We start from the raw sequence: 24,111 nt of genomic DNA on the forward strand, positions 1-24,111 counted from the left end.
GTTTTAGAAAGTTTCTGCCTATTTTTCATAAAAGTAACAAAACCAGGAATAGCTATTGTATCCGAATCATCTGTTTTCGTTTCTGTCAAACCAAGAATGTCAAAGCCAGATATGAAATGGTTAAATTCATCATAATTTAATTTATTTTTAATGCTACAAACGTTAAGTGAAAGGAAATGAAGTTTTCTATGACAGTCATCATTAAGTGGAGTTCCGGTCTGCTCTCCGGCGCGTCCCTAGTATCGGTCAGGCGTCGATCCTTGGCGCTGCCTCTTTAGTGGTTGGTGATCCTTGGCGGTCCCGCTCTGATGACTCTGAGCTGGGGTTGTATAATTCGACACGGCGCGATCTGGATAAAAACGGGGAGCGGATTCTGTTGATGGGTCGTATTTTTCTCCCTCAATGTATAGAGTATCACGAATCAGACTCGCGCGTTTGTGATCTTTCTTAGCTTGTCTTAACACTGGATAAAGACGCTTTCTTTTTTCTTCAATTTCTGGAGGGAATTGTTCATTTACCCATATACGACTTCCTTTGAGCTTCCTTGCAGCATTTTTTCGGATGAATTCGCGATCTTTAAAGTAAGAGAATTTCGCAATGATATTTCGGGGCTGCTCCTTGAATTCTGACCATTTGCCCATTCTATGCACTCTCTCAAATGGAATATCGTAATCTAATTTGTATTTCTTTTGTAGGAGATCTTGGAGTACCGCCTCTGTATTTTCCCATCTCTCCTCTGGAATTCCAGTGAAGATAAGATTGTCCCGCATGGAACGTGTTTTTAAATCCGTCAAGGATTCTTTAATACTCTCACTGGCTTCTCTCATTTCTTTCAGTTCCTTATTCACTTTGTCTTCGAGGTTCTTTTGGGCTGTGGTAGTTTTTAGAATTTCATGTTTATTGCTGTTGGCAATTTTTTTACTACTTTGTGCTTCTTCTTTAACAGGGTCAAAAACATTTCCAAGATCTTTTACGTTAGATTCCAGACTAGAAAGATCCTTTTTTGTTGTTTCAAGACCATTTTCAACATAGGCTATTTTGTTTTTCATAGTGCCAAGAGATTTTTGCATTTCGTTCACGACGACAACTTTTTCTTCGATCGCTGACAATCTTTCTTCTAATGCATTGTTTTTGGTTTCAATATTGGATAACTTAGAGTTTATTTCTATGAGGATAGTATGGATGGACACCAATGATATCTGATTTTCGTTGTCCTGAACACATTCTGCATTTTCACTGCGTTCGCCATATATGATGGAGTGACTTTGGGACAAAAGTGCCGTAGTGTCGGACACAGACATTTTAAATAAGTAATATTGGTTGTCTTTTTAATGCAAACTAGGGTACCCGAACTCACAAATCGAAATATTAGTGATGTCGTACACCCTGGGTGGTGTCTAGTACAGAATAACACACAACACACTGTATTGTATACGGTGCGGCTCAAGCTAGACAATGCTGAGTGAGTTGATCTCACGGTCACACACACACAATTGAAACCTACATTATGTACATAGCAAGTTTTTTGATAGCGTAGATTATTCATACACTATAAAAAATACAAAAGTTTCTGAGGAATTGGGTTCTCATTCACATGGCACAAGCATATACAGAAATACAGTTCTTTTGTAGCTGATTAAGACTTGTATTTTGAAGTTTTCGCCGGAGCCCAAAACAACAACGACTTACCGGCTCGGTGACCCTTGACTATGTCCGTGAATACAAAGTACATGTATACACAGGGATTGGTCTTGTTCAGTTTATTATGAAATCGTGGGGATACATTAAACGATACAAATGTGCAATGGGCCTCATCCTTTGACTTAGATTGTGATGCCTTTTTGTCGGCCTTAGACTCTGTTATTATTGCCGGTGTGGAAATCACTCCAAGTATTCTCATGATTAAGCTTTAAAATCATTACAAAGACTGCATGATTTGTTCTCCATGACTATGTATTTCAAGCACTGGTTTATTTTGTATAAAGGTTATCCTTTATATATATTTGCCAAATTAATTGCAATGGGAAATTCGATTTTAAATAAAATTCCAGCTTTTGCTACAGCTTTTGCTCGCTTGAGATAAGTCCTATACAATGGAAGAGTGGGAAAGAAATAGATAAGAGGTACTTACCGGTATACATGCTATGAATTAATTTAAAAACAAAATAATTATTGTGAGAGGCTTCTACAGTATATTTAAACGCACTGATTTTGTCACATGCCTCTGATGTACTATAGCCATGGTATCTATTTTTTATTATCCAAAATAGCTCCTGGACATTATCACAAAATTTATACTCTTTCACTAAAACATTCTACGGAAAAGAAAAATCAACGGGACTTTTCATCAAGTACCCCCCCCCCCCCCGCCATGAGAAAACATGTACACACATGCAAGCTGAAATTATCCGTCGAAAAGTATTATTGTACATATATACCTTGATAACCACCTTACTATCTCCTGTTAAATTAAGAATTTTATAATAATTATTGGTTTTACTAATAGTATAATGATATAAAACATTTTGCACACTTTATTTATTAGTTGTTATAACCCCCCCCCCCCCCCCCCAACCCCCACCATTGACACTAAATTCATCATGTTTATAGTTAGATGAATAATCTATATAATAATACGGTGTTCAGGATGTTAAATAACTAATAGGATTTTCGAGTTCATTAAACGGCATTATACTTGAAATTCATGAAATTTCGACTGCTCTAATCGAAATATCTGTGTCCCGATTTGTCTAACTATTTCGACATCCGGTTTTCAACTCCATCGCTTGGTACTTGATAAGTTGGTAGGGCTAGTGTTGCTAAGTTTGTGTTTCTTCTATCCATTTCCAAAGGTAATTCCATTGACTGCAAATCAGTTTCATTTTAAATTTATACGTCTATATATTCTTTAATAACTTCCAAGTGAAAAGCTAGGTAATGAAAAAAAAAACCAACATTTATTCTTGGACCGAATTTTCTCGAAATAGTGAGACCATAGATTTAAGACTGTTTTAATATGCTATGATATTTAACAGAAGTTTAAATATTATATGTAATCTTTGTGATTGCATAAACCATAAATTTATGCATTTATTAGTGGATCATATAACATTGGTACATACAATACAGTTCAGTATTGATAAATATTTACAACCTGTCAGATTTTAAAGAATTTTATAATAAGCAGGGCAATACTTATTTTGAATTAGTTATATCTTTTAAACATAATTTACATAGTTTTCATGACATATTTTTAGGCAAATTAAAGGATGACAGAGCATACCTCTGATGCTGACACTTGTCATTTGAAAAAAAGGCATTTTTGGAAGACATTACCAACATCTGTGGATTATAATTCAATGCAAGAGAAAATCTAGAGTCATTAAACTAATGCAAACATGAATAAATCAGTCTCGAGTAACTTATTATTGAGAATCTGATTTATTTGCTTGGATTGGTTTAGTTAACGTCACCCCATACTGTCTGCACTGTGAGTACTGGTATTTTAATAGATTGGTAAAATATTTTAGTAATTTTATATTATGAACAAATGGGATAAAATACCCCATGCATATGTGGGATAATAAATCCCATGACATCTATTTTATGGGATTAAAAACCCTAAACTGTTATTTAAGAAAAAAGTGGGTTTTTAAACCCCACATTATTTTCATGGGGTTTTCTGCCCCATGGGGTTTATTGCAAAACCCCATGGGGTTTGCATGGGGTTTTCTGTGGGGTATTTTTTCCAAACTAAAATCCCATGGGGTTGGAACTTTTAAGTTCAAATATCTAAAAAACTATCTAAAAATGTTTCATTATTTTTTCCATAAATTTATTTAGAATAAAAAACCCCACCATTTGGTACTAAACTTTGGTCAATAGTGTGTATGGAAAGAGGTGCGCAACGCCGGAAAAATGTCCATTCCGAAGTTGTCCGTCCCACTGTTTTTCCAAAAGTTGGCATTTTTCATAATTGGCCCCACCTGTGGCGCCCCGAGGTGGTAGAGCCATAAATTTCAAAAATTACATCTCTAGTACCATAGAGATGCTTCACACCAAAAATGGTAACAACTGGCCTTGTCGTTTTAAAGCAGAAGTTAAAAAAGTAAAAATTCTTTAGGCACGACGGGCGACGCACGTCGACGGACAAAAACAGATAGAATAGTTTTTAATTTTTACATTAAAAATGAACATTAAAAAATATAGATGTTTTAGTACAAAACCTTAATGTTGCAGTAGAAACATTGTTATTATAAATTAATTGCTAAGATATAATCTTAATACATTTATTATCCAATGATACAACGTTCATATTAAAATATAGAGATTAATTCCAGACATCTTTTTATATAAAAAACACAATTCATTCAATGCATGCATGATTTGAACAAATTCTTCGATAGACAGGGAATGTTTAATAATTCTTATCAATAAATTTACCAATCACATTTCCATTATTGATACTTTATATCAGACATCTAATGCATTCATTATTTTTCACTTAGGTTAATGAAAGCTAACCAGAATATCACATAAAATGTAAAACAATGCAGTTTTCAGTCTTATTTTTTTTTACTTTTCCCATCTTTGCATGATATGTGCATTTTGTTCGCTAATATTGCTAATTCCGCAAACTTGCTCCATAATAGTCTGTTCAGTAGTATTTTGACATTTACATTCTCATCGTTCGTTAACGTATACAAGTATCAAGATTTGTAGAGTTATGAGTCTCTATGACGACAAGACCCGACGATTACGTCACACGTTCTTTAAAACATTGTATACTTACTAAATCAATATACGAACACGAGAATTGCTACCCACAGAATCTGAGTTGTGTTTTACAAAAGAACTTACAGCTTACGACCAAATTAATAAATGTTAATTAATCACCAACTGAACAATGATTTATTCTTATGGTTTGAAAATACAATTATGGGAATTGAAATATTTGTAAACAAATGATTTTATGTCAATTTTTATCTTTCAAGATCATTTTACGAGGCTGTAAATATTTACGACTTTTCGTAAGTACTTCTATAAAATGCAGCCCTGACATCTTGCATGACTGTAATGAACTTCCTATAGATAAATATTAACTTTAAAAAAATCATACCTCAAATTCTTTGTAGTACAAACGATCATTTGTGATATAAAATCTTATTTTTAGATAGAAATTACCACATATGAATTGTCTTATTAATAACATTACAACCTGTTATAAGAATTGTTTGCATTGATAAACTTTCAAGGATGGAATAAGATAAAAATGTACAGTGTAACAATTTACTTATCTAGTACTTTAATGCTAATGATGAATTCCCCAAGTTGCTTTAACAATTTAGCAGCCTTTCCTCTTGAGCATAAGTTTGTTACAATGCATATAATGAATATAATATTATGCATTATCACTCTCTATTTCACTCTCCATCGCTTTTGTAAACTCAGTAGACTCAAATCAGTTCAGCAGATGATATATTTGCGTCGTTTTCTTCCTCGTCTTTGTTTTCATTCTCTTGTGCTGTAAAATAGAACAATTCATGTATTGTCTTTGAAAGTTAGATTTGTTTATGCATGCACTGCCTATTACAAATAGTGACATTGTATATTACAATCTAGGAACAAACTCTCTACTTGATATTTCATACTTTGTCGATTTTATAGAAATTTAAAAAAAAAAAGAGCATCATTTTTGGGAAAATCGGGAAAATAAAAGTCAAACCACAAACATTACATGCTAATAATATCACAATTCCGTACAAATAACATATTCTAGAAGTTCTATACTCTGTTGTTAGAATGTAAACATAAAATATGATTTTGAGAGGCAGGGTCACCATGTCAGAAACTAAAATTAAAATCATCAAAAATGAAATAACAATTGCCATTTAAAGTAAGACAAATTTGAGTTTTATTACAGTAAGATAATGTTTCAATCCAATTCTTTGTTTAATAAGGATTGTTTTAAATATATTGTTTAGTAAAGCTTATTCTAGATGAGACGGGTTGAAGATTGAGTTAGTATTGTTATTGCGATGTTAGATTGAATTTGTAGTGTTAGTTTGATATCGATGCAAACAACTAAATTTTGCAAAGACTTTTAAATTCAAATTCTGTAGCTTTTCTCCAGCAAATAAAAAACAAGAGGACCATGGGGCCACATCGCTCACCTTAGCAACAATGGGCGTTCAAAAGATATTGTGCCATATGGTTCCTCGGTAGAATATCAAAAATAAATATTGTCAAGTATTCGAATTTTACACTTATTTTTGCATACACGTAATCTTTGACATTGTACCTTCATGAAATACTATTTTTACCAGAATAAGAAAATCCTTCGCAAGATATAAAACTAAACATTTGGTAGGGGTACACTGGTAAGTTGTTAACTTCCTATTCCCTATATTTTCGTTCTACCCCCCTCCCCCCCCCCCCCCACACTTTGTAAAGCGATCAAAATATATGAGAGCATATAGGTACATTTTTTTCATCAACTACATACTAGTTTTTGTATTTTAAAAAAATATAATAGTTATTGTATTTTATTTTTAAAATCCTACATGTATAGATGTGAAGAAAATTGTACCTCAATGTGCTCAATTCCTTAAATTAAAAATATACATTCAAAAATTTAATTTGTCTTCTCCATTGTAATTAAAGTAAATCCACCCTCCTGTGACGTCATACATTTTACATAAACCATGAATTCATTAAAATTCTTGCCAGTAGATTTGTAATTTCTATGTTATCATAGGTGCACATCAAAAACTCAAATCATTGTTTACTTGGAGATATTTAAGAAGCGTTTTTCATCCTTATATTCGACATAATTCAATAATGACAAAGGGAAATAACTCTTTTCTACTTTTCTCTAAGTGATATATCTAAATGCTACAATTTTTCTAATGTAAACAATTTTTTCTTTTTTTTTGATTCATTTTAGTTTTCTGGCTTAGTAAGCAATTAAATTTAAATAGACAAACAAGTATCCATCCACTTATATTTAATTTTTAAACAAAAAAAAGTGTGATTTTCAGATGATAATTTCAGCCTTTGGTTTTTATTACCTTCCATCTTAAATAGTATGGATACATATATATTTTATTTATTTTTTGATGAAATTCAAGTCCAATAAGTTAAAAAAAAGTTAAGTTTTTAACTTTGAACCCATGATTTTATAGGTACGGAGTTACCTTAAATGACTGTTATTTACCTCGCGTACAAACCAGGATAATTTTCCGCTGTGATATTTTCTTAGGAATAGCGATAATTACTTTATCCCCGCAACAGAAATGTGTCAGACCTATGGAAACTGTTTTAAATATGTCGTTTTTATTTACTCGTGTCTGAAAAACTATCAAAATTGATGTAGATTTCACATTATTTATTGTATAAAGAGGGGGCCCCAGAGAGTAGGTATATACAGAATATCATTCTTTAATTTTGTTTGTACAAGTATTTAACATACTCTAATTCATATAGAATTTCTAACGTTCAACCAAAATTTCAGCGTCAATCGTAGAATTATAAGCAAGATACAGAGCTCACAGTTCGCCTAGCTTTGAGTCATATTTTGTTCACATGAGTTTATTACATTCAGCTTAAGATTTTTAACTTGGTTTTTCCTATTCAGCATTTAAAATGGAAAAAAAGAATGGCCTAAGATTTTCAATTCTTTTATTCACTCAAGACCAGTTCATTGGTATTTGAGGCTCAAAATGAGTTTATACAAATGTACACAAACACAGTCAAAGATCACATGTACAGTAGGAGTAATAATGACGAAAAAAGGTTAAGTTTACAATACAATAAGTTGTTAAAGTTGGTTTCAAATATGGTTAGTAAATAGAATTCGTAAACAATTAAACACAAGAAACATGCACTATAACAAATAAAGAACACAATTTATTTTTTCGAAATGAATTATATATATACATGTATATACCTACATATTTCCATCAGCGATATCAAACTCTATTTAAACTGAATAAACTAGGGAAAATGCCGAACATCTCAACAAAACCTATTGCATTAATATACCATTACGCAAAAGATAATGCCGAATTACCGATAGAATGAATTGTATTTCAGTACTCTTTTGATACATCAGATTTTGCTTAATTTGCACAGGTAAACAGTTAACTGTTTGATTTACCGAAGTCTCTGTTTGATTTGATACGTAAAAATCACGAAATACAGACGATAGTTCCCAGGTTTCAAAGCATAAATAATGAAAACGAAACGAAAATCAGAACAATCTAACACCAACGTTATGTGTGAAAACTGTCAACGCATTGAAATATTTAGCCTCAATTTACTTCACAAAATCGGCACCAATATATTTTGCATGTTTCAAAAATTTCCCTTCATACGCGAACTGTTGCATAAAAAGCAAATTCATCATAGTCAGATCGACCTTTTTTCGTATAATTTTATGGCTGCTTTAAACAAAGAACCTCGTTTTAGAAGTATGAGTACGAGTCTTGGTAAAATGGGTATGCAAACCCGGGCCGTGGCAAAATAAAAGCCGGGCAGATCGGCAATCGTCAATTCCAAATACGCACTATTTTGCAGCAATATTTACAGCGAATACAAATATACTGGTCCATCAAATATCCTGAAATTTTAATGAGATTGGCAGATTAATAACTGCCAATCTTTTGTTTTGCCCAGGCCAAGTCTTGCCTACCCATTTTACCGGATGCCGAACTCGAAGCTGAAACACGCCTTTCCTTTATTATTATTTTCGTAATAACTCAGATTTGAAACAGAATTAGCACTTAATTTTTGCAATTTATATATTTTCCTTCCCATAAGGATAATTTATGCTCAACTACGTTGAATTGGAGTCCGTAGTTCGTGAGAAGAAGATTTTTAGCACCCCCCCCCCTTTTTTTCTACAGTTTCAAGGTTTTCACCGCTTTGAATACAGATCGGACTTTTATTTCTGCAATTTATATTCGCCCTTCCATAAGGATGCTTTGTGCCAAATTTGGTTGAAATTGGATAAGCGGTTTTAGAGAAGAAGTTCAAAATGTAAAAAGTTTACAGACGGACGGACAGACAGACGGACGACGGACAAAATGTGATCAGAATAGCTCACTTGAGCTTTCAGCTCAGGTGAGCTAAAAACTCGTCATAAGACGTTTTTCGGCCTTGGATTACCAACCACATATAGGATCACCATGCACATATATGACGTCGTAAAATAAGAAAGAAGAACCGCTGCTAGGATAAGAAAAATGTTGAATACAGGTATTGGAAAAATTTTAGTCCGCAGACAGTATATAATACAGGACATGCTAGAAATCGTTTTCTTATAATTTTCAAATATGTGTCAGAAAACCAAAAACTGCATAGTGAATGGATAAGCTTGATAAGTAAAGAATGTTATCTTACCGGACATTTTCGGATATAGATCGTAAATGTTACTAGAATAGTAAATGATTGAATCTTTGCTTTTGTTGGGTTTTTTTTTTTTTGGGGGGGGGGGGGGGGGGGGTAAAAACATAAGGGCTTGTAATTATTCGAAACTGCAATATGCCGCCTAACAATACACTGATTTATAAATTACTATTCTTATGTAATAAATCATGCATGCCATTATCATTGCATTCGCTTTTTATATATTGTTGAATAAAAAAAATACCTAATATATTTCTGTTTTTCTAATCACCGAATCTTACTAAGTGAACATTTGTAACTCTAAGTAGGATTGGTTTGCATGAATACATGTACAAATAGATTAACATGTAAATGGCCGAAAAATCGAAATAATAAAATCTATATTATAAATTGATCTTCGTTGTGCTGTAAGCAGAACAATAACACACTATTTGCAGAACAAAATCATTATCATAATCCTATTACAATGTAATAATCAAATTCTATTATTTAACCCTATCGCTTTGATAACATTGTTTGTTATAGCATCATCAATTACGATTTCCTAACAGTACCAATGGCAGTTTTTTTTTCTACCAAAGTCAATGTTTCAACAATGATTTTAAACACTATTCATTTTAATATTTAAAATCTTTTATAAAATATAACAATTTAATAATTAAACTACTGAGTATGAAATCGCAATTCAAGATAACTTTCAATGAGTTGATTATGTTTAATACATGTAATAACATTACCTCCTGAGTCTTTCTTGTTTCTTTGTGGAAAGTTGAAATGTATCCAACCAATCTTGTATCCCAGAAGAACTATCATCACCAAAATCATCGATATGCACGCAAAAATTGCCAATAAAACAATTGAAATAATTGGAGTGGATTCATTTCTATAAAAATGGAAAAAATAATTTGGCTTTTAAAGAACATGCATAGAGTTCCTCGTCATGAATCGAACGAATGTAATTTTATACTGAAAATATATTTTTAATAAAATTGGGTTTGCTAAAAAATCTTACTTTTGTAGATCAAATCTTGAATGAGCTTCAACATTTTCACCCGCAGTCTTGTAGCACATTTGGTCTAAAAGAAAACATGTCATTTATTCTTTTTTTCTATTTTATTTGGGCAAGCAAAGCACAATCTTCCTTCCACACAAATGATAGACACAATGAACACAAAACAGAACTTTTAAGCAAAACTTCACTACGTACACTTGTAAGATTCATTGGATGGAAACCTTGACGGACAGGGAGGGTCGAACTTCGTACAGTCCAGGCGCGGATCGTTAATGATTCGTGTGTCAACCTCACTGAAACGGGCGCAGTACCCTAAATGTAAAACGTAACAAAAAAGTAGAATGAAATGATGCATGTAAAAGCCAAATAAAAAATAGATCGGTCAACTTTAAAGTTACTGTAGGTTTGTTATTAAACAGGACATGTATTTTGTGTAAACTATTTCTACATCAGTAAAAAGTATTACATGTACCAGTAATTTGCACGGAAATTTTTTTGCTCAAAAAATTTTTTAGTTTCGAGTCGCTTCTTGAACCATTAAAAACTTAAAACAGATATGGATGAATTAAAAAAAGCACAGGAATCCAATTCAACAATATTTATTCATTTTGTTTTGAACAATCCACGGATATATTCATTTGGTATTATGTACGAGAAACAGCTTAATATCTGCACATCTGTAAACCATTCTGTACTCGACTCAAACTGGGTCAAAACTGCCACATCATTGACAATTATCCAAATAAATTGTAAAAAGATAATTTTAGGTTTTTTTTATTTATTTTGAACTATATTGAATTATGCTTTATTCACAGCAAAAGTAAAAACTTTATAACCTGTAGCTCCTTTTTGTTTATTTGTATCTTCTGAAAGAATGTACATGTATATCAATGTATATCAAGATATATATTGACTTAAAATCTTTATTGCAATTGATTTTGAGTATGTTTAGTTTAACTAATTTTTTTTGCTTTAAACAAAGAACACCAATTTTGGGGTTTGTTTAACCTTATACAAAGAATGATCTTTCTAAGGTTGATAAAAAACCTACCAAAACATAGGGCTAGGACTTCCAGGAAAATACATTATCATCTCTTTTAGGGGGAACTAAAATTCAGCCAAAGACAAAAGGTCTATTAAAAATTCGATTTACTCACCGTTCATAAAATGCACTGGTGCACACAATTCTAATAGCATTGTTGCTTCTTTATTGAGGACGCAATGATATGCAAAGGTATCAGACTTTGTAGTACACGTTTGGACCTTTCCTATATCATTGCAACTTTTTCTTCTTGCAGCCGATGACCATTCCATGGCATTGGAAGGACAGTGGGACACAACGGAAACCGTCGATATGGACTCGGGACACATATTCAATTCAAGTGACTACAATTGCAAATCAAATGTTGCACTTATGGTCTTTAAACTGAAAACATTCAAGACTGCTTAATTCATCAATACTTACAACAAGAATTAAACTTGCAAAAACTGTAATTTGCAGTACGGACATTTTTATATCATTGCTGATCGTCCTTCTTTACTGAATCCTAGAATTTAAACAAAAGTACATGTATTATAAGACATGTTTGACTATAATTAATCAAAGTACAGAAGTACTAACGGGAGTTGATTTTATGGCTTATCATTTATTTTAAAATCAACTTATCTTGCATGGCAATTAGTTTCTAGTCTGTATTTGAATTACGCTTTTTTATATTATATGAATTTTTATACTTTTCCGACAAGAATTTCGAGAAACCCCATATAAATCATGTTGTGTAATATTAAGAGATAGATTTCAAACTATGTATAAGTAATCGAAACAATTCTAAGAATCGTATGGATCCAGGCACTATTGATGTCGAACTCTAGTCTCGTTCAACCAGACGCTCGGCTGTCTCCGTTAATCTCCGACAAGCAAGAGAGCCTTTCTGCTTGTCGGAGATTAACGGAGACAGCCGAACGTCTGGTCGAATGAGACTTTATTAAACTCTAGCGTAGGAACACACGAGACTACAAAAATATCTAAATTGTTCGTATTATATAAAATCTGACTATTTTCAAAGTGTTTATAGATAGGTTTCCTTGAAAAACAATGCTTCAGCAAACATTACATCTAATTTTTCTATTATTTTCAAGAACTGAGTCTTGTCAGCGGTGATAATTTGTGCTTAGGTCCAAACACTGTTTCGATCACTTTCGGTTTGCCAGAGTAACTGCATAGGAGAGTTGATTAAAATCAAGTCCCAAAAAATGGTAACCATTGCTTGTATGGTTTGATTTTAGAGACATTTATTGAATTTGGTTACATTTATCTGAAGTGGTGTACGTAAGGTTTGTACGTCATATATAGAAACCAAAAGTTAAACAGAGAGAGAGAGAGAGAGAAAGAGAGAGAGAATTTGCCAAAATCATACATGCATTAAATGTATATGTGTAATAGACACATAGAGAATGAATATTTTGTTATTAGTGTATTAAACATGTAACAAAAGATAAACTTACTCCATGAATGGCGATTTCAAACGTTCTCTGCAAAACCGAAAGTATGAAAATATTGGGAATACCCTGGTACTTTCGTTTTCTACGAAAAACGTACTATACATTCCTTGCGAAATTTCAATTTAACTAACTTAAAGATTTCATTGGTGCTTAAAACATGTATTTTGGGGATTTAGTTTGTTTGTATTGGTCAAATTACAAACCTTGATCAAACACGGACCTCCATTACATTGGAGGTGGGATCAGGTACCTAGGAGGGTAGATAGAATGTTCTATCGTTAGAATGACAGATGTTCTACAGACCAGGTTTAACGACAGAATCCCCTATACTTGCTTCGTAGCAAATGAAAAACAAATTCGCATTGTATATCGCCAATTTTTTTTATATGATAGGTCTTAAAACCATACCTACAATGTTGCTCTTTTATTATCCCATTTTACCACATAAACTGTTTTTGCGAGGAATTACTGCCACATTTAACATCATGTTTGAAAATTCGCTGTTTACGGTTGCCATTTTAATGATAAAATCCGAGATATTCCTTGTGCGATTTCCGACAAAATGGCATGCAAATTCAATCGACCCATTAAATGAATATTTATGGACTTAACCACATATGCATGATCAAAAACGTTTGTAGTATATAAAAATATGATTTCCCCTGCAGATTATTTTTAACAAACATAAAATCGACGCAAAGCAGATCCGCTTGGCAGTTGCTACATCGCAAGTATTTTACACGAATTCTTAATTACGTACTGTGACATGGGCATAGCCTGGTCACGGTAAGATTATTTTTTCTATGGGGAGTAAGCACCCACTGCCAACCGGTTGCATCTCCCTTGTGCTCATTGTCAAGATCATGAAAAAAGGAAGAAACTTTAGTCAGTCCGCTGTATATATATTATATTCAATGCTTGCTACCATCACACTCACACAAATCAGCAAATATAGCATTTCCATGTTAAGTTAGTATAGTATATATGTATGTTACATCTACAATATAACTACGTTTAATGATGCATAATGCATACACAGACTGACGCCCGACATCCAAAAAAAAAAAAGTTGCAATAGATTCTATATTGAAGGAATATTATTTCTTCTTTTTTCTTTGTTTGTGATACGTAATGATTGACAAAAACAATAATATTCTAACTTTTATTCAATGTATATGAATGCTTTAATAACGACACAAAGAAAAGTAAAATCACGTGCATATACACAAATAGGTTTTTTTTTGTATTTCTTTGTTGATATACAGGTCTTAAAACTCTTTTCATTGCTTGCTTTCTTCACGCCATCATAATACAGTAATGAAAAAACATTCTATTGTTTAATGAAGTAAAAGTGTGGTTGCAAAGAATAATGTAGGCCTAATTACACATTATATTATGTTTACATGTACTTTCACTGATAATTGATTAAGACAAATGTTTTAATAGTCCAAACAGGATTGCGATATCATAATACTGTTCTATAATCTAAAAGTGTATATTCTATATATAGTCGACTAAAACTTGTTCTGATTACATTGTGTTAACAAACCAACAATATTTTTATTAATGAGAGCATGATTATTGTAATTAAAATATTTCATAGTTTTACAGATACACAACATAAATCATTCGCATTACGCAAACAGTTCTGCACATTTTAAGCATTTTCATCTTACCAATCACTACAGATTTCAGATATTACCTGATGTTGAAACTCAGTTCTTGGAGAAATAAGTTTCATGAATCGGCACTTAAAGTAGTGCACTCATATTTGTCGTTAGCTTATCACTTGTAACGATGTTCCTGGGGTGCTTTCTTATCAGAAAGCGTACGCTCTACACAACTCTGTCCTGACAAATTGAAAAACTCAAATACTGCTGTAGCAGTTGCTTAGCAACCTGCTCAAGGAAACACAAACACAAACGTGAGTATCGCGAGAGTGGCACGACTGTTTCTACGCATTTTTTTCAATATTTCTTATTTTACAAAGATGTATATACAACACATATACAATGAGAACTTGAGGATTGGGAAGCAACATCTACATTTCCTCACGCAATTTGTCCCTCACTCTGGTTAGGATCTCTCCCAGCAGATTTTTTCCTTGCCATGTTGATTTACTCCATGCTCTTGGATCATTCTTGCGTAATCCTATGCCCCAAACTTTGTCATATGGGCTAGCTTCCACCAGTGTTTTTGGATATGTTGAAAACAATGTCATTTTAAGGTCATCATTTTGTGAAAACTGGAAAATATAGATAGATTGAAGTTAATTTTGAATGATTATATACATGTACCTAATTGAGAGGGATTTAATATTTATAACATGATAGCACAAGAAGCACTAGTATATTCTTAAAGATTATTGTTGTTGTTATTCATCAGTAACTTTTATGGTTTATTTTTCAAATGTAAGCAAACTTTAAAATTGCAAAAAAAAAAAATCAGTTCTCAAACACCGTTAAAATAATTTATCCAATTATAAATCGATTAAATAGGGTCAAGCAATAATATGATTTTTTAGTTTTTGTCATAAATATCAACATACAACATACATATATATACATTTTAACTGTATTTTACTTTTTTAATAATTTATATGTTGATACATCTTTCTGATATTATTCTATACTGAACATTTAAAACAGCTATAAAATCAGTCTTAACTGATATTGTTTTGATTCACTTTTATCAAGGGCTCAATAATTATTATCTTAATTTTAAACTTAAAAATCTGTTTTTAACCATATAGTACATTTCGGATCCATGTCGTGTATTGACCATACAGACCGATTTATGATGAAACAATACCTTAGCTATGTTTCCTTTTTCAACAATTCTCGTACAATGTTGATCCCACACTGTTTGGTTAAAATTCTTGACATATCTCCCGGTCTGCTTCATTTCGTTGGGTGCGTCCAACGCCATGATGATATCAGCAGTCTCCATATCATTCATCAAAACTACAGTAGATAACAGGTTGTAGTGTTGTTATTGCCTTACATACGACCAAGGAAATATAATTTGAATACAAGTTATAATGCAATGCTTAAGTGAAAAAGATGTAAAAACTATGATATACTTAAAAAAAGAAAGATACTCCCTAAATCTTCTACCACTTGATGAAATATATATATATATATAGAGAGAGAGAGAGAGAGAGAGAGAGAGAGAGAGAGAGAGAGAGAGAGATGAATAAAGCCTTGGTACAGCAAAAAATACTTAAATAAATAAAACAGAATGCAACAGTCCAAATTGAATTAATTTAATGTCGCATTCTGTTTTTATATATATATATATATATATATATATATATATATATATATATATATATATATATATATATATATATATATTTGTTAAGCAGGTGCTGCAAATTTAAAAAATTGCAAATTTGTATTGTAATCTGGTCTAGTATATTGTGTCGGTGACCCTTTTCTTCTAAGATTAAACACATCGGAACGATATCAGTGCGGAATGTTGACTTTAATAGATTAACACGCAAATATTTGAATACAATGAGAGTACTGCATAATTAAAACACTTTAATATTCAGAACCAAAAATGTAGTGCAGCTAGATTTGCGATGACAATTAGAACAAAGTAACATCGTACTTGCTTTCTGCTGCATCATGTACTGCTCTGCACAGCTATACTCTACTCCATCGACCACGAATTTACTTGGGTACCACTGACTGAACACTGACTCTTTTTGCCAAAAATATTCATACTTGTCTTTCTCGTTCTCAGGTTGTTCATTTTCTTCACGAAAATAGCTATACTCCGGAGTAGTTGGTCGTCTACTTTCTCTTTCAAATTCTTCAAATAAATATTTGGTTTATTCTTTCAAATTCTTCAAATAAATATTTGGTTTTTAATGTATAAACACATGCACTGGTTTTTTGTAATTATATTGTTGATAGCAGGGGCAGATGACAGTTTATCATGTGAATTAATACCTTTGATCATTTATTTTGTTATAAAACGTAAATATATCGTGAATACCCCTATCAAACTTAATGATTTAATTTAGTTGCAGTATGAAGTTGTCTCCTCTTATTCAAATGCAAATAACCTTTGTTATGGACATCGTTTACAATAAATGCTTCTTTATTTCTTTCAGCGTCTTCAGTCTCCTTCTTTTCATCTGTAAAATGTATATAAATAAATAACTGCACAATTCAAAATTAATCACAGGCACTTTAATTCCAGCAAGCGCTCATACATTTGGAAATATGCATCTATCCTTTTTCCTCTTTCTTTAAAACTAAACAGGATGCTTATTGATTTTCAGTAGTCACCGTGTTATCACTGGTAAGCGTTATTTATTGTGTTTTATTCTGACGTACCTTTTTCACTTTCCTCTGCATTTATTTCATCCATATCCCTGTACAAAAGACAAAGCATTTTTTTTTACATTGTGTCATCGTTTTTTGAGCAAAAACCCAAGGATATTTTGTATGCCTGGACTATGCTTACACATTAACTATTATATAAATAGTGCCTGTTTGGGAGGATAACAGTTGAAATTGACACCCCGAGAAAACCATTGTCAACCGACGCGAAGTGGAGGTTGACAATGGTTTTCGAGGGGTGTCAATTTCAACTGTTATCCTCCCAAACAGGCACTATTTATTTTGTTATACTGAATGTCTTAATTTTTAAGAAAATTTTACTGCTTTTATATAGGAATAACGTGAATTCTACAGCGAACCGTACGCGCATAATTTTCGCGCATGTAACAATTTGTAATGTTACCCGTTGCTAAGTGCGTTGCTAACGCTGAGGGTAATAGAACGGATTATGAACTGCGTCTTAACCAATCATATTTCAGTATTTAACATGAAAGTATAACAATATGTTTTGTTCATAATTTGCCTTGTAGCAGTAATCCAACTGCATAAACAAAACTTTCACTTTAATTTCCAAAATACATTACCTTTCTTTGTCCACGTTTTCTTTCTTTCCAACTTCGTTTTCTTCAGTCGCTGGATAAAAGCAAATTAAAATGTGTCATACCTCTGTCATATATATAGTGTGCAGTTCTCATTTATATAACTATGGAATATGCATGACTGTGATGCTTGAATATGTTACTGACCTTTTGAAAGTTCAACATGAAAATTTGATATTTTCATTTCTTCATCATTTTCATCTGTCAGATCTGTAAAATTCAAATATACTGGCGCATTGATAGTAAGTAGGTGCTTGTGTGTTTTTGTGTATGTGGGCATTAAAGAAATTCACTACATGATTTGTGTACTAGTATAAAGCCTATATAACCTTTAATATGCTCACTTTTTCCAACTAGAAAACCTTCTTCTTCCGCGGTTCTTTTCTCATGCTTGCCATCTGTAAATGGAAAACACATTAACTATTATCATTAGAACCATTTTAACAAGGCCTTGGACTTTCATTAGGACGTTACTATCAATTTCTTGCGTCAAAAACAAGTAAAAAATGACGCTGGTTTCGAGTGAAATATACACCGATTGCGTAGTCGTCTTCGCCCAAAAGCCAGACAAATCTTGTTGAATTCAAAGAGCCATGGCTAAGTAGCCTAAAATGAAATAGACAGGCCTACGTCACATTGCTGTTTGACACAACTAACCAAAGTCCAAGCTCTTGCTAAAATGGTTCTCAAACAAGTCAGAATGATTTAAAATCTTTCACCAGATCAATAACAAATGCTTGTATAGTTAGCTATTATTACATGTACTTTGTATAATTAAATTTTGGAAAACAAACAAAACTTTCTTTATTGCATTTTGGAAAACAAACAATAACTATTTTCCAAGATGTGTACTATTTCTACTTTTTCACTTTGAGCTTTTTCATACCACGATTAAATTCAATCCAATGAAGCTTAAATCCGACAAGGATCAGAATTATCAACGCTACTGTGATGATCACAAAAATCGCCAAGAAGGTATTGACAATTATAGCAGCGGTGGAATTGTCTCTACAAAGGAAAAGGTAACATTATATAATGCTATATATTTTTCTTGTAGTTTATTCTTGTACAATGTTAATTGCTAGAGATGTTGTTAATATTGAGTTAATATATATTTTTATTCGGCGAAATAGTTTTATTGGCAGTTTTATACTAGTTATGTTTAAAATGAAGAATATTTGCATTAAAGGGTTGTATTTACTTTTCTGTTTGGTTTTCCTGATGGTGATATTCTGGACTGGAGTTGATAAGTTTAGGTATAATCGAATAGCACGCCTGATCTAAAACAGTAAACGGCTAGGTACATGTATATAGTTACATCATTGTTCCATAATTTACGATTAAAATCTAATTGCTTACAAAAAAAAATAATGATAGAATTGTTAGTAGCTACATTAGCATAGCTGTTTGCTACGTTTCACCACCTACACTTGTAAGATTCGTTGGACTGAAACCGTGTTGGACAGGGGGAATCAAACTTGGTACAGTCCAGACCTGGGTCGTTGATAATTCGTTTATGTCGTTCACTAAACCGAGCACAATACCCTGAAACAAAAAAAATGAGTATGTTATAATGCCTCTGCCATATAGTCAGTTTTCCGGACTTGTTAGTTTAAATTAGAATCATTTTAACAAGACCTTGGACTTTCAGCACGGCGTAGCTATCTATTTCGTGCGTCAGAACAAGTTAAAAATGACGCGGTTTCAAAGCCAGACACATCTTGTTGATTTCAAAAAGCCGTGGCTGAGTGGCTAGCAATGAAATAGACAGTGCTTTTTTGACACAACTACCCAAAGTCCAAGCTCTTGTTAAAATGGCTCTATGTTGACTGCATGGCGGTGCTTCTTATGTTGGTGTTTAATTTTTTTTTCATAAATTAAACGATCTAAACATGAATACTACCTGACATGTAATGCATCGGAGCACAGACTTCCAACAACATTGTAGCGTCTCTGTTGAGAACACAATGGTACATGAATTTGTCATCCTCTGTACAGTTCTGAATCTTTCCGAGGACATCACATTTCTTCTTCTCCGCTGCCAATTTCCATTCCATGGCATTGGAAGGACAGCGAGGTACAATGGAAACGGTGGGTATTGATTCGGGACACATCATCGATATCGATGCCGATACCTAACGTACGAAGTATAATTAGGTTGATGCTTGCAAATGTAGGCTTGTACATAGAGAAAAATGATCGGTTGAACTAGCAGACACTTACCATTAAAGTTAAACAAGCGAAAACGATGACTGATATGAGGGACATCTTCATAATTTCACAGCTAGCTGTTTTTTCACTGCACCATGCAATAATAAGTAATACATTCATTAGTTTAAAAGCTTAGTGTTAAGTTTATTTATAAGTAATTTCACCGATCAATTGTACATGGAATTCTGTAATACAGTTTTGCTACCTATGTTAAACGATAAAACACAATCTTGGAACAAAGCCGTTTCAAGCGTTAAGTGACCAAGGTTAGGAACGCCAATTGAAAAATACTGATGTATGAAGACAATGTGGCTGTCTATCATATATTTTTCATAAAAGTCATAACTGACAGAATAATCTATACACTAACACTAATTTTATTGATTTGTGAAGTTTCATTCCATTTAATAAAAAGATATTTTTATACTTCATTTTAAAAACGACATGTTTCGTCACCACGGCGCAAGGTAACGTTGAAAATTGACGTCAATAAGATGACGCATGCACAGTTTAATAGAAATACCCAATCTTTATATCACCCTGAGTCTTTTGTGCTTTTCGCCATACAATTGAAATCGGCACTATACTAATTGAAATATAATTTGTTCACATTAATTTTGTTCGAGTTAGTTCCTCGAAATTTTCATTTTTACCGCATGTTTCTTAGTTTACTGTAAAAACAAAATAAAACCTTGAACGTCAGATGACGTTGTTTATCCTTTTGACCAAATATTTAGAGATATTATACTCTCTTTAGTACTTTTGATGTTCAAAATACAAATAGAAAATCTTCCCAAAAAATAAATTACAGTTAAACACAAACGTACAAATAATTTTTGACTTATTTTCACTTATTACATCGGTCGTTTCCCCAAGTTAAATCCACAGGTTTATAAATACTTTTTGTTGCGCTGTGACGTCTGGCGACGTCAATGTTTTTAGTATTTTTTTTTCAGTCACTGATATCTGTACAACGAACATATACATCTCGTCGTTATTTGGTACGTATAATATCATGACAAATCTTAATTCGAAGTTTCAATATCATTAGGTTTTAAGCCAAACTTATAGAGATCAGTACAAGAGGCCAATCCATAGGTCACTTCGCTTATCTCTGCAAGCCAACAGTTCTTAAGTGAATTTTTGTACCTTTTTATATGAATGAAAATGGAGTACGTTTTTTTTAATAAATAATTATGATTTCCTTTATCAGTGATGTAGCAAAATTACCGCAACAGTCATATGCATCGCTGCTTTAAAAAAATCTCAGAACTGAAAGCAACACGTAAAAATGAAAGTAAACATAGGTGGGACTTTAGGCGAAGGAAATACATTTAACCATCCCCACCCTTATCCCCTGGTTAATAACAGATTATAGGAAAAGAGCTCAAGAATGAATTCTGAATGACTTTTAAAATATTCATTTACTTTTCAATTTACGCGTACATTCATACGGTAATTACTCAACAAATTCTCAACAATCAGCTGGTTCCTGGCAAATTGAAATTAGGCTGAATGTGATTGACGTATATATGTAGCAGCTTGAAAAAAGCTCGAGAAATAGTTTTCAAAATGTGGGATATATTACACAATTGTATTTTTTTCAAACATTGGTTTGCTTTTTCTTTTCATTGAAATTTTGTTTTTCTTTTTAAATATTAAATGTTTCATATACTACATATTAATCATTGTCTTAACCTGCTTAATTTTATTTCAATTTCTTTCCATGTTCCCTATTTCATTTGCATTTTTGTGTCTTTAATAGGTAAATTTAAAGTAAAACATTTTGGTGCATAAAGGTATTTTTTAAGGACTGAAAACACAGTACTACCTTGCGAAGGAAGTGTAGGGCGACAAAGCTAAAAACACCTCTCTTTCTCCATCCGTTCATCTTACTGTTCGGAAGACCTTAAAATGAAAAAGAATACATGTATCACAACTTCTCATACGTACAAGTACATGCAAGCGGATGTCTTGCTTTTTTCTAATAAAACGCAGTTTTGATTTTGCGTTGACTGTAAAACGTCTTTATTTCCGTTTGTTTCAAACCATGGCCATGCGCCAATCCAAAAATAATTCTTAGGGAGGAGGGGATTCTGATGGTACATGTATCTATGTTAATTTCCAATGGGGGGCAGTGACTATTATAGTATTTTCGGTAATTTTATTATGTAAATTAACTATGTCTATAGATATTTGAATTTTCCAGGGACGAAGTTCGGACACACGCACACACCCTCTAGATCCGCGCATGCAAATGAACGTACAGGCATTTTTGATCTGTTTTGATTTTTAAAAATGCAACCAACCGTAACTATAATCTTGAAGGGAGTAAACATGCCATCAGTACTTAATAATCGATTGTTAATAATTTCATCTCTGTTATATTTAGTTTCTGAACGAACGAGTACATTTGTACCGGGAAAAAATTCCAAATAAAGATATACGTGTACTTCTTGTTTCGATTTGTGTTGATCTTTAGCCGTATCAATCACTGACCAGATAATTTTGGTCACATAAAACAAATGATCATTACATTTCACTAAAATGATATACATATTTTTAAAACGTTAGTTTTTGAGGTTTTCTTTCACTGATTGGTTGTCAGAAAGTAAAGAAGCTTACCTTAACATGTCAACTGAGATATTAAACTACGTAAAACGAAACTGAAAGTAGGGAAACCCTAGACATTAATAATAGGAGAACCTGTCTTAAATAACTTGATGTAATTCTAGACACGGTGATTCTTGGTACCTTTTTTCACACAACCATTGATGACTTTATTCAGTTTAAAACTGAATAGTTTCACTATAAAGGATAGAAATGGAAGGAATCATTTTACAAAACGATTTTACAATTGATTTTGTCAAACGGCAAATAACTATTGTAAGAAACTAATGGCACTTATCAATAATCGGTTTTTCTAATTGTTTTTGATACCAATTTAATGTTAAAGCAATAACTTTAATTATATGTAGTTATTTAAAACGTCTATACATGACTGTGTAGTTTAAAGATTTACCTTTCGAGTTTTCTTTCCTTTTTCAGCACTTGGCGTGTGTTTTAAGATAAAGACATCGACGATGACAAGTATTTTTGGTGCATTATCGCGTGGGTTTTAATCTTGAATTTTTCTAAGAAACGCTAGCTTATAGGGCGTGTGAAAAGGTGTTCGGAGATTCGTACTGCAAATGTAATCAGGGATTCAATCTCACATTACTAAAATATATATTCACAGAATAACAAACGCTGATACAGTGTATGTGCATGTATATTTAATACCCTTCACTTTTTATATCATGAGAATTATGCAACTTTTATCGACACATATATATTTACATTGGCCATTATCACTTTCTTATAAGAGTTGTGTTCTTAAATTTACATCTGAAACGGAATATGAATATTATACAATTAATTTAATGCTTGAGCAGTCAATAAACCAGAATATTTTTCCCTTGGTGCAGCGGGGAACAGCTCAGTATGATCTATTGTCCGAGGCCAACTGCTGAGGGCAATAGATCATATTGAGCTGTTACCTGCACCAAGGGAAAAAAATTCGAAAACTATCTTTTTAATAAGAGCAAGTGTGTAAAAAAATTAATGTAACAAGTAAAAATATTATTAAACAAAATCCATTGTAACTTTCGCCCAACACTTTTCTTACTCTTTCTCAATTTATCACTTCAGTCTATGAAAAATAAAATCAAATGTGTTCGTGATTTTGATTAACATAAGGTACTAGATGATGACAGATCGACCCTTACACAAACAACAATTCTTAAATGTAGATACATGTAAGACATACATGAAATGATTTTAAATCTATTGAATTATTTTCATTTAAACTTCTCATGGCCTAGCGATCAATTGTATGCAGAGGAAAAGTTCGGATAAAACACAAGCTTTCAGGCTGGAACGCGGCAAACAAAGTAATGGTGCCCAATTTGCATTTTATTTGATGCCTGCTAATACTGATTAGTTTGCGTTCATTATTCTTTGGGAGCGCTAGTTATCTATGATA

General features: G+C 32.5%; 3 protein-coding genes across 7 annotated transcripts; all 3 read right to left on the reverse strand.

Moving 5' to 3' along the window:
• Window positions 1-236: 236 nt before the first annotated feature.
• LOC136271866 (uncharacterized) lies at window positions 237-1,301 on the reverse strand. The gene has a single exon (XM_066072429.1). The coding sequence runs from the start codon at window positions 1,299-1,301 to the stop codon at window positions 237-239; it is 1,065 nt and encodes a 354-aa protein (XP_065928501.1).
• A 2,976-nt stretch (window positions 1,302-4,277) lies between these two features.
• Window positions 4,278-13,361, reverse strand: LOC136271222 (uncharacterized). Of its 3 annotated transcripts, none has more exons than XM_066070748.1 (8): window positions 13,331-13,361; window positions 11,886-11,967; window positions 11,578-11,806; window positions 10,616-10,732; window positions 10,421-10,484; window positions 10,146-10,291; window positions 9,403-9,434; window positions 4,278-5,524 (listed from the first exon to the last, which is right to left on the reverse strand). In XM_066070748.1, the coding sequence occupies exons 2-8, from the start codon at window positions 11,928-11,930 to the stop codon at window positions 5,462-5,464; spliced, it is 696 nt and encodes a 231-aa protein (XP_065926820.1). In that variant the 5' UTR covers window positions 11,931-11,967; window positions 13,331-13,361; the 3' UTR covers window positions 4,278-5,461. The 3 variants fall into 3 exon arrangements, with proteins under 3 accessions (XP_065926820.1, XP_065926819.1, XP_065926822.1); XM_066070747.1 differs by lacking the exon at window positions 13,331-13,361 and adding an exon at window positions 12,926-13,039; XM_066070750.1 differs by lacking the exons at window positions 9,403-9,434; window positions 13,331-13,361 and adding an exon at window positions 12,926-13,030.
• Window positions 13,362-14,072: 711 nt separating this feature from the next.
• On the reverse strand, window positions 14,073-23,133 carry LOC105329780 (uncharacterized). Of its 3 annotated transcripts, none has more exons than XM_034479051.2 (15): window positions 23,110-23,133; window positions 21,919-21,995; window positions 20,100-20,175; window positions 19,780-20,011; window positions 19,305-19,421; window positions 19,078-19,156; window positions 18,763-18,884; window positions 18,206-18,274; window positions 18,024-18,086; window positions 17,862-17,910; window positions 17,272-17,309; window positions 16,998-17,069; window positions 16,538-16,741; window positions 15,734-15,885; window positions 14,073-15,167 (listed from the first exon to the last, which is right to left on the reverse strand). In XM_034479051.2, exons 3-15 carry the CDS (start codon window positions 20,148-20,150, stop codon window positions 14,964-14,966), a joined length of 1,452 nt encoding a protein of 483 aa, XP_034334942.2. In that variant the 5' UTR covers window positions 20,151-20,175; window positions 21,919-21,995; window positions 23,110-23,133; the 3' UTR covers window positions 14,073-14,963. The 3 variants fall into 3 exon arrangements, with proteins under 3 accessions (XP_034334942.2, XP_034334944.2, XP_034334941.2); XM_034479053.2 differs by lacking the exon at window positions 23,110-23,133 and adding an exon at window positions 22,713-22,764 and having other exon boundaries at window positions 18,221-18,274; XM_034479050.2 differs by lacking the exon at window positions 23,110-23,133 and adding an exon at window positions 22,713-22,764.
• Window positions 23,134-24,111: the final 978 nt, after the last annotated feature.

Source organism: Magallana gigas, chromosome 9 (assembly GCF_963853765.1).
Source record: "Magallana gigas chromosome 9, xbMagGiga1.1, whole genome shotgun sequence".
Taxonomy (NCBI): domain Eukaryota; kingdom Metazoa; phylum Mollusca; class Bivalvia; order Ostreida; family Ostreidae; genus Magallana; species Magallana gigas.